General features: G+C 37.5%; 2 protein-coding genes across 4 annotated transcripts; one reads left to right on the top strand and one right to left on the bottom strand.

Annotated features, from left to right (window-relative positions):
• Positions 1–952: 952 nt before the first annotated feature.
• On the bottom strand, positions 953–5883 carry LOC122410718 (juxtaposed with another zinc finger protein 1). Of its 2 annotated transcripts, none has more exons than XM_043419108.1 (5): positions 5564–5883; positions 3498–3692; positions 3324–3435; positions 2696–2878; positions 953–2334 (listed from the first exon to the last, which is right to left on the bottom strand). In XM_043419108.1, the coding sequence occupies exons 1-5, from the start codon at positions 5661–5663 to the stop codon at positions 1800–1802; spliced, it is 1125 nt and encodes a 374-aa protein (XP_043275043.1). In that variant the 5' UTR covers positions 5664–5883; the 3' UTR covers positions 953–1799. The 2 variants fall into 2 exon arrangements, with proteins under 2 accessions (XP_043275043.1, XP_043275044.1); XM_043419109.1 differs by lacking the exon at positions 5564–5883 and adding an exon at positions 4335–4356.
• Positions 5884–6243: 360 nt separating this feature from the next.
• On the top strand, positions 6244–10324 carry ATPsynC (ATP synthase, subunit C). Of its 2 annotated transcripts, none has more exons than XM_043419129.1 (5): positions 6244–6417; positions 7154–7246; positions 7505–7606; positions 8167–8272; positions 9042–10324. In XM_043419129.1, exons 1-5 carry the CDS (start codon positions 6259–6261, stop codon positions 9203–9205), a joined length of 624 nt encoding a protein of 207 aa, XP_043275064.1. In that variant the 5' UTR covers positions 6244–6258; the 3' UTR covers positions 9206–10324. The 2 variants fall into 2 exon arrangements, with proteins under 2 accessions (XP_043275064.1, XP_043275065.1); XM_043419130.1 differs by having other exon boundaries at positions 6278–6388.
• The last annotated feature ends 609 nt before the right edge of the window (positions 10325–10933 follow it).

Genomic DNA, 10933 nt, shown 5'->3' with positions numbered 1-10933 from the left:
CGATTACTTACTCCTTCGTAAAGTGGTGATGTTATGGGGGACGATAATGAAGAAAAAAGAAAAAAAATAAGAAAATGATTGAGGAGAAGACTAATGGAAAGGAGGAGAAAATGCTCTAGAGTTTAGGTTCGACGACGTCAAATGGATTTTAGAAATATTGACATCAAAGAGAAGAAATATTAATTCGTCCCTCGGTCCCTTTATTCCTTCCTTCCTCTTCGCCTTTTCCCTCTCGTCTTTTTAATCTCTTCTATTTGTCAACAAACAAAACATTCATTATAGTCGACTATATTTATGTATATTTAAAAACAACAAAAAAATATATATAAATTCATCATCCTATATTAAAGATCAGAACGTAGGAAAATAAGGCTTCTCAATCGTTAGGTATTACGTACCACCAGTTTGCTCTACCAGGCCCTTTAACTTTTTTGTTGAACATTTTTTTACAAGGTTTCAACAAAATCACAGAAGTGGCTGTTCTACAAAAAAAAAGTATCAAATTTCATTCGTTCTTTTGCATCGAAAGTGTCACATCTACTGCTATCAATTGTCGGTGAATGAGAACTGTTTTCGATTTCCTTGAAAAATCTCCCAACTCTTTTTGTATCTTCATTTTTTTTGCCTAAAAATATTTATAAATTTCTATTACAGGCCAGGAAAATGACTTGATGAAATCACGAATTTTCAAACCCCTTAAAAGCCACGGATTTGCAATATAATTTAAAAACTGTTTACAATTTATTGTTGGGGATCGGACAATTAAAAGTGCGACAAATCTCGATTTTGCAATGAAAGGATTTGTTTTTTGCTGTTGAGACTTTTAAAAGCCTCGAAGACTGATAGTCTTATGAAATTATGAAGTTCCGGGTTTCGATTGAAAAAAAATTCACTTCTGTGGGCTTGCTGAGATTTTGTAAATGCAAGAGGAAAATCGTGAGAAAGAATCGAGTTTTTGTTTCAATTTTTTATTCTTTCGTAACAAAATTCGCATATTTTCCTGTCTCACACTACAATAATCAGTTAATTATTGTAATAGTTTTGCGTGGATTACGAATATAATAACAAATTATGAACTATGCGGCGGCACGCGCCCACCAAGTCGATCGTCATGCGCGGAAAGGATCAACTTTAAGTTTCTCGATCGTTTTTCCCCCCGATCGTGTTAATATTGGCAGAACGTTTAATTTTTCGGATCGCGCAGTTCTAGTGACCAGAAAAAAAGAAAGTAGAGAGTGGAAGAATAACAAGAGAAATGAAAAAGAGGAAAAAGATTTTTTTGCAAACCTTAAGTGCACTTAGTAAATAACCGCTTGCGTTAACCGATTATATCCGATATTCTATGCGATATTGATATACGTATGTATGCGTATTAAGGACATACAAACGTGTACAAATATCTAGGTACTATCAGCTAGGATCAATCGAATGAAGCGAATAATCTCGTGTGGCGAAATTATCACGGGAATTTTCTCTCAGTTCCTATCTATTCTCGCCGTTTGGACTAGCGAAAAACAGCCTACACGCTCGCGTTTTTTCTTTGCTTTTTTTTGTCGTTTTCTTACTTTGAATCATCTACACGGGAAGGGGAAAAAACAAGGCGACATCGCTGATAGTATTGTAGCTTTGTAAAATGACGTTCGGACACGGCATTCCGAGCCTGCGCTCGTGTCCGAATATTTTCTTTCGCTCTTTTTTTCCAGTCGATACAATGATTTTTTGTCTCTCGTTGACGTCGAGCTTCGATAGATGATTTACTCTGTTATTCTGCCTCTCGTTTTTCGTATTGCGTTAAATGACTAGTACGCGTTGCCGTTATCGAGAATGTTGCGACGCTGCTGAGCAGTATTTGTTGACGCGACGACGCTCGCGAGATACTTTTGTAGCGTTCTATCGTTTCGCTGCTGACTTTGCTGCTGGGATATTTCACTTTTTGCAGGACTCTGCGCCAGCAAAGGCGGCGTCGAGGCTGGCGTCAATATCCCCAAATCTTCCTCCTCGCAATCGTTGTTCATCGAGGACGTCTCAGTCTCCGTGTACATCGACTTTTCCGATTTCATGTAACCGTGATCTTCGATCGCTGCTACCTTCGCTTTTGCGAACGAATTCTTTCCTATTTCAAGCGGTATACCTCCCCCACACGCCTTTGATAAACTATCACGCTGCTGCTGCTGCTGATGGTGATGGTGATTACTCGTTTGATGGTCGTATTTTATCGACGCTATTTTGCCGTTTTGGAGCACCGAACCCGCGTGCTGGATCACCGTGTGGTTCTTCAAGCCGGACGGGGTCTTGTAACTCTTTCCGCAAGGACATCTGAACGCCTTTCGTATCCTGTACAAAGCGACCAAACAATTATCTTGTTTCAAATATTCTCAGGTTTCTGGATTTTTACGAATATTCGAGTGTCTTTCTCTCAAAAACTACGAGAAATTTGCATGGTTGTGGAAACGTCTTCAAGAATTACTTTCTTGTTGAATCGAATGAAGAATTCGATTCAACACTTTTAATTCCTAATTTTCTTGTATCTGTAATAACTGAATTTCGATCCAATTTTAGAGTTTTTCTGACCTAATCAATTCGTAGTGAACTTTTGTAATTGAAAATGAAATTTTTTACAACGAATTGCATTAAATTGAGTGTACGGTCGCCTTGCTTTCTTCTCTCAATTTTTCCCCACAGAACATGAACGTACTTGCCATCTTTCTTATGACCGTTTTTAGAGTGATACTTTATTCCGTTGACGTTCTTGTAACGTTTTTTGCAGCCAGGAACAGGGCAAGCGAACGGTTTGTCGCTCGAATTGTTGTTGGTGTTGGTACTGCCGTTACTGTTTACGATGTTACTCGGTGGATTTGAAACGCTCTGATTAATAACCCTGCGAAATAATATGTAAGATAAATCTGTTACGCGACAAGTGGTGCGATAATAAAAACATTGAAATCTCACATTGGTTAGTGAGATTCGGATAAAATACACGAAGAAAATGTTCCATGATGAATATCTGTATTATCACATTTTAAAAATATTCAAAAAATTAATTTTCCTCGTCTTTTTTTAAAGTTTTCAAGTTCTCAACCAAACTAAACTCGATTGAATTTGCGCTATCGATCAAATTGAATACTCAAAATTCTATTCGGTTAGTTTTTCAATGAAAATTTACATTTTTGTTTTTTTAAATGACGCGAAATTACATTTCTATCGAGCTTTTCAAATTGCGACGTCAGTGAATTCCTAAAACCATGGAAAGATCAATTAAAATCGATATTTTGATGGAAAATTTTCTACGTGTTATTGGAAAAAGGAAAACAGTCCTTCAATACCTGCTTCCATAGCGCAATATAAAATCAGCCGAGAATTCTTCGGATGTGGTAGACGAGTCGTTGCTGTCGTCCGGCTCACTGGCAAACTCATCGCCCTCTTCGGCGTCGCTTCCTAGCATTTTCCAAATATTACTCGTGCAGTCGGGAAGCGACGATTGCCTGAGAAACTTTTACCTGTTGGTGTCGCAGCATTGTTACGATTTCTTGTTGCACTTGCAAGTATATTAACTTGACTCAATCTTCGTTTGGTGTTGGCCGATTTGGCACACTCTTTTCTGGCGGCATCGGTTAGAAATCTAAGCGCGTAACTCAACGGTATACAGGTCGGCTTCTGGATCTCCATTTGTTCCACCACGTGAGGATCGTAATCTAAGAAATTTTCATACTTTACGTTTTCTTTTTTCTCACACGACAAATACATAATCCAACGATCATCATTTCATGATGCCCAATTGGGTAGATTCATGCCATATTTCTTCTATCAATTTTTATTACGCAACTCAATGTTAAAAAAAGAATGAAAAAAAAATTAACAAAATGAAACGATGTTTTCGAGGATGCTTAGGAAGTAAAGTTGCATTCAAAAATCAATATCAATTCATTTATCAATTCTAACTTCACAGTTTCAAGATGATGTATTTCAACTCGGTTGAATATTCATTTAACCCGGATTTCTTAGCTGAGTATACTCATTTTTGGTTTTCATTTACAGTCAAATTCGAATCTGCGTTATTTTTCATTATATTTTGTTTGACGTTGTTCGTTGGAATTTAAACCACAGTCAGGGATATTTTTTTTTTCATGGATTTCAAAGATTTTTTAAATTTAACTGTTAAAGAATTTTTTGTAAAGGAAAATTAAAAGACACAGTAGGATTCGTCATTATTTTTATGAATTGCTGCAAAATGTCTGAGTACGATCCAAACGATAGTATTTTTCTTTGTTTCTCATAAACTACGTGACAAAGCTACAAAAAAAATGTTTACATAATGTAAAAAAGTTTCTTCTCACATGTCATAAAGCAACTGGAACACTTCAACAATAACTCCATACGATTAAACATTAAAATGTTACCTTCAAGGTAGGACATTTACCTTTTCTTATTTTTTTTTACATTTGTTTTTTTTTTTTTTTCAAATTATTCATCATTTTCCTCCAGACAGGTTGTCGCATTGCGCTTCATTCAAAAACACAAAATATTTCTCTACGAGCGAACCCTCTAAAATCAGGTGCTGGGCTAACATTGAACAAGATTTGTCATTTCAATCAGAAAAATATTCACTATGGCATTCAAAATAACTTGCTGATAAGAAATTACTTGTGTATCGATAGAATTATTCTTGTTTAAATGTCACTAAATATTTTTGCTCCATGGAAGCTTATCACAAATTAATATAGCGTCAAGAAATATTGTGGGCCAATAGAAAACCAGCTTAAATCATTGTTATGAAAGAAAAAAATTTTTGCAACTCATGACACATGACCTCCACCTTTGTGACGCCATTTCCCTGTCGATTCCAATGGCAATCTAAATCAAATCATAAGGCTACAATGTTTTTAGACACAAATCATGTGACATAGCAGTAGATCGGTATTAAATTTTGGAGAGGTTTGGAAATCAATCACTAAACAAAATATGGTAAAAAATGTTTTTGACCACTGTGCTACTCTGATAAAAGCTGATTGAAAGATTCGTTTATAATTATTAATTTTACAGTCTGCTAAGATTCTTCATATACAGCTCATTTGGGATGAAATATAGAAAATTAAAAAAAAAAAATGAATTAGAAGTAGGATTTTATGATATGGAAGAAATACATTTTTTCAGACAGTCTGAAAATCGAGGTATTCGTATGCTCTTTAACCCGCTGTATATTAAAAAATTATCGAGAATTTATATCAAGTACTGCTCAGAATTTTGTATGAAACAAAAAAGAACGAATGATACGACGAATACGATGGGAATACCGTTCGAAAGGTGAAAACACACGGACTCTTAAAATCACGGATGCAAATGCTGTCAAACAATTTTTTTCATGAAATAGTACGAAGAAAATCTCGTTCTATGAAGATTCAAGAGCCCAGATAACCTCTTTCGTCGACATTCACTCACATAACCTCCAATTTTGATATTTCCTCCCCCCTTGCTCCACCCCTTCACCCCCCCGCTCCATAATTAATCCCTTAATATCGGTCGAATATAGAAAATCTCCGAAACTCGTTGGACAATCTCGTTTTACCGATATGAGTTTCTTCGATGTGCTGTATCAAGTGTCCCAGACTCTTGAATGTAAGCCCACAACCGTTAAATTTGCAGTCGTTCAACAAAAATACGGCCATATCAATGGAGACTGAGAGACAAGAGTCGATGAGACGATGAGGCTATAGTTCAGTCAAACGAGCATCTAAATACCATTCTCTCACGATTAACAATTTATTGTGTTGTTTATAAAATCGGTTATTATCCGATGAAAAGTTAATTTCTTTTTTAATTTAATAAATCGCTACGTTTAGAATTACTCTGACATTCAACGATGTCGTGAAGTTATCAAAATTCTATTGACTCAATGTTGCAGACGAAATATACGTTCGGCTAAATTCGGTTGGTCGATAAAGGGTTACAGGGCGGTGGGAAGTGGTGAAACTCGAGCTGAACGAAAATCGTTAGTTTTCTTTAGGGTTTGTTCATAATAAATGGGATTCGGAGCTGAAGATTTGAATTTGGGAACGGGGAATAGGAACGACTCTATAGAAAAGAGACTCAGAACGGAACGAAAATATCAACAAATAATAAACCACTTTTTTTTCTTATTATTTTATTTTCTTGTTATCAGTTTTAGACTATTCGTTAACTAACCTATTTTTAATTCTCTAAATTAGATTCCTCGTTCCCCGTTCTTGAAGCCCTATCGTCGAAATTTTATTTCGATTGTGGATGATTCTTCAGTTGCGCAGACGTTTCTCGCGTCTCGAGCTGCGCATCCTCCGTTCGACGGGTCAATCACCATTTCAACATTCCAAAGGCCGGATCTCGCCTTGCCTCTCGTCGTCGACACTGTTCTTTGGTAAGTCCGAGCGCCTGCTGTGCTGGCAAGTGAGTAAAAATCGTCCCGGTTCAACGACGATAAAAACGTGAATAAACTGCGGTTAAATTAGATAAAAGTACAAATTATAATTGACAGATGAACAGGACGCCTCAATCAATAATATTCCGTTCTACAAGCCGTAGATTTGATTTAAAAAACAGAAAAAAAGTTCATTCGGTGTTCGGTGGAAAACGGAAATCACAAGAAGGTCTCCGCGGATACACGGCCATTTTTGCCGATTCCTGATGATGTGCCGCGGAACTCAAAGAACTCGCGTGTTCAGCGGAATTAAAAACTATGTTCCCAATGTTACGTCGACGCGTTGATCGGATTTATGTAAACTCTGACAAATAATTGTCAAATAAATGTTATCTCTCTCTCTCTCATCTTCCGTCCCCATAATACACCGAAGTTGCCGACATTACGTAATGATCCCGTGAGGGGTTCAAGACCGTGTTCGACTTTTTGTCCTCTCCGAAAAGCTCTCGACTTCTGTATTGAAACTTTTTAGTTGTTCCTCATAGTAAAAACTGACGTTACTTTTTCGCGATGCTACAATAAAACACGTTCTTTCATCAAGACCGCACAATTGTCACGTAACGCGAGGGATTTTTATTATCAAGTGCACGCTTTCCCGACACGAGCGCCTGCGAACAAGAGAGAATCTCTCACTCTAACGTCGCTCTTCACGCCCGCCATATATTTCATTACGTTGACGCGTTTTTTCGTATTTTCGATTTTCAGGTAATTTTCGAGTCGTCAAGACCAACAAAAAACCAACCAACCGTCAATATGTTTGCCTGCACCCGATTCATCGCGCCGGTCGCTAGAAGCACCGTAAGTAAACGTTGAAAAATCGTTATGTGATAAAAAAAAAGTTTTTGTCTTTGCCTTCGCTCAATTTGACGGTAATCGGTGATGTTCCGTGGCCTGTGATTACGAGGGTTTTTCACCTCCGTTCGCATTGACACACTCATCGTCGCGTTACATAATAAATATTTCGTTTTTTCTCGGAACTATTTACCTCGACCAAAATTTATTTCGATCTTTTCGTTGTTTCGAATATTTTTTTGACCCTTTTTTTCCTTTTGTCAGCTGGTCGCTGGTACAAAAAGCTACCTGCGCCCGTTGAGCAGTGCAGTTATCAACCAGAGCCAGTCTTTCCAGGAAAACCAGAGGCAGACCAGCTTCGTCAGTGTAAGTCCCATTTTTTCTATTTTTTTTTCTATTCGCCCGACCTTTTTTTCCTCTACTTTTGCATATACCTGTATATCCAGTTCTCTATTGGCGAATCCGCACACGCGCGCGATCGCAACTCCCGAGGACGCGCGCGCATTGCATAATGAACCAAGGTTATATAAGTTACAAGACCTCGGTTTTTCAAATTTTACCGAAAAAGTGATGTCCCTGCTTTTGTGAAACGTCAAAATTTCCCTCAAGCTCTATGTCATACAAAATATTCACTTGCACCGTGTTTTAAGAGTTTTTAGATACCGCCGGTGATATTTCCTTGCTTTTATCTCCTAACCTCATTTTTTCGATTTTTTGGAAACATTCTCCATCTGTCATGAACGAAAATTTCATCGGAACTTTTCGTAGAATTTTCTTAGTTTTCCATGACAGTTTTCAGAACTAAATCTCTTAATTCAACATTCCCTGCCTTGAAAATATTGGTTATTTTTTACGTGTAACGTTCAAGTGGCAACATCGAGAAGTTTCGAATTTTTTGATTGATCTAACATGCAATTTCCTTGTAGTCGCCGATCGTGCGCAACTTCCAGACCTCCACGATCACTCGTGATATTGACTCCGCCGCAAAGTTCATTGGTGCCGGAGCAGCCACCGTAGGAGTCGCAGGCTCTGGTACGTAACGTCTCTATTGTCCTAAAAATACTTCAATCCTTGTGTTCCAGAAACAAACTGACAAACACATTATGTAACAATTACATAATTCATCTTGATAAATTAGACAAGATTTTTATTGCTCAGTTTTTATTCCCATCCTTGATTTTCAGGTATTGGAATCGGGGTGGTTTTTGGATCCCTTATCCTCGGTTACAGTCGAAATCCTTCCCTCAAACAACAGTGTTTCACTTACGCCATCCTTGGTTTTGCCCTTACCGAAGCTATGGGATTGTTTTGTCTCATGGTTGCCTTCCTCATGCTTTTTGGATTCTAATCATGTCCTCGAGCACAATTCCTCAACACATTCTGCATCCTGCATGATCTGAAGTTACAGGGAAAAATACCTGAAGCTTTGTATCCCACTGACTGGAGAATCAAAAGTTATTCCCTTTATTCCTTCAACGAATCCACCTGAAAATCTTCTGTCTGATTTCATATAATTGGAATTTCCAATAACTCGCCAAATTTACCACTGCCATTTCCAAAAATAGAACCTTATCTATAATTAGATTACGAAAATAATGCGTTGAATAATCAAGTTTTTTTTTCGTCCACGGTTTGAAAAATCTTATCCCAATTTCAAAATCGAGTTAGTTTTTCAGAAATTGTTACAAAATCAAGAGTTCGATGTTCATTAAATTTGGCCAATTCCCAACGAGACTTGCTCACTTCGTTCATTTCTCAACGATTGAATTGATCATTGTAATAACGAAAATGATGGTTTCAGGTGCCGGAATTGGATCGGTATTCGGTTCCCTGATCATCGGTTATGCTAGGAATCCATCCCTGAAGCAGCAGCTTTTCTCATACGCCATTCTGGGATTCGCCTTGTCCGAGGCTATGGGTCTTTTCTGTCTTATGATGGCTTTCCTGTTGTTGTTCGCCTTCTAAGCAGCTCATCGGTTGGCGTGAAGAGATTTTGAAACACACAGCCTCCATAACGAATTACCGATAGTTATAGTGCGTCACTGCCAAGGCAGCGCTGCTCGTTCCATCAATTCTTGGCTTTCAATAGTAAAGAGAGAACGACCTTCGGCTGTCTGGTTCGCGGGAGCCCATGAAATAATTAAGGACGCCTTTGATTCAAACGATACTCTCTCTCTGTTATATATATTATTGGAAAGAAAAAAGAAAGACAAAAAAATCGCTAAAAGAAAACAACAACAAATCAATTCATAAAACCAAAATCTACCATTGTCAACAACAACAAAACACCATCGTTTAAAACATCTCATCGCTGCAACAACGCGCGAATGGCTCTGGTCGGGACGCTGCCGGTGCGACGATTGACTGTTAAACAAATAACTGCAGATACGAGAAAAAAAATAATAACATGAAAAAAAATTATAAAAAAAACTCAACAAAGGGATTGTACGTTTTCAAAGAAACCAAATCTATGTCAATACACCGGAACCCTTCAAACTTCCACCCTTTGAATCATGATCCCGTAAGCGTTCACCGCTTCCTTATCATTTCATGGCCTACCGCTTCATACGTAGCGTAACTCACCTTGTTGTTACTGAAATTATCATCAACTCTCTTACAAGGAAGTCTAAAAGAACTGAAAAGAAAATCATGAACGGAATAAACATTTGGAAATAGGCAAGAATACCGTTACAATATAAAAAAAAAAAACACGTTAGTTTGTCATTGTTAATGGCAACGAGTAGTAGTAATATTCAAAACCACGTATGCTCTGAACTACATCGCGAAAAAATAAGAAATTTGCAAAAAAATAACACGAACGTAACGTTATCAAGATTGACACTGTCTTCTCATCGTTGTCGGCACTTCTTAAGCACTCTCAACATCTTCTTTCTCCCTCTTTGGAACCACTTTTTCGTTGCATTTTCGTTTACCCCTGCTCCCCCTTAAGTTTTTTCTTATTTTCAACCGAGACGATTAATCATTGTTGTGCCGTCGCGAAATGCACGTTGTTGAGGTATATAACTCTCTTGGCGAGGATATTGTACAGTGATATCGAATAAAGATCCATGTCGTGAGACTGTTGCTCATCGTTTGCTGTTAATTATCCTGCCAAATTATTCACTCGCATATGATGGTTTTGCCGTGCGTTTCAACTTGACATCCTCAATTTAGAAAATATTTCTATTCACGCGAAAATCAATCGATAGTTATGAGGCGTGGGCGTTGGGTTACACAGCTCGTGTGCTCGCAATTGTATTCACGTTTATTGATCCCTTATTCGTGAGAGCTCAACTCGGCTTGCCAAAAATAAATAGTTTTCAGTTTTTATCCAACAAAATGCCTGTAAAATATTGACTTTTTGAAAAATTTTAGCTTTCACGCTTGAACGAGATGTCTTTCGATATAAAAACCGATCGTTTTTCCGTCGAGTGGAATGAGTGAAAGAATCAATGTCATAAAATTACTACGGGGAGTCGATGAAATTAGTGGGAGGGGTAACAAAATCTTGGAAAAATATGAAATTATTCACGAAGCTAAACAAATTCAATTTACGGGACAAAAAGGAAGATAATTTGATGAATTGTTGAATTTTTTGTCTTCAAATCGCTCCTTAATCATTTTCTTGAATATTGATCGTTTATCATAGCAGGCAGTTAATTTTGTTTTTATTTTTTTACGAATTGTTATGTG

The sequence above is a fragment of the Venturia canescens genome, chromosome 5 (genome assembly GCF_019457755.1).
Source record: "Venturia canescens isolate UGA chromosome 5, ASM1945775v1, whole genome shotgun sequence".
In the NCBI taxonomy this organism is placed as follows: domain Eukaryota; kingdom Metazoa; phylum Arthropoda; class Insecta; order Hymenoptera; family Ichneumonidae; genus Venturia; species Venturia canescens.
The sequence above is the reverse complement of the archived record's forward strand: the minus strand, read 5'-3'. Positions and strand labels throughout refer to the sequence as shown.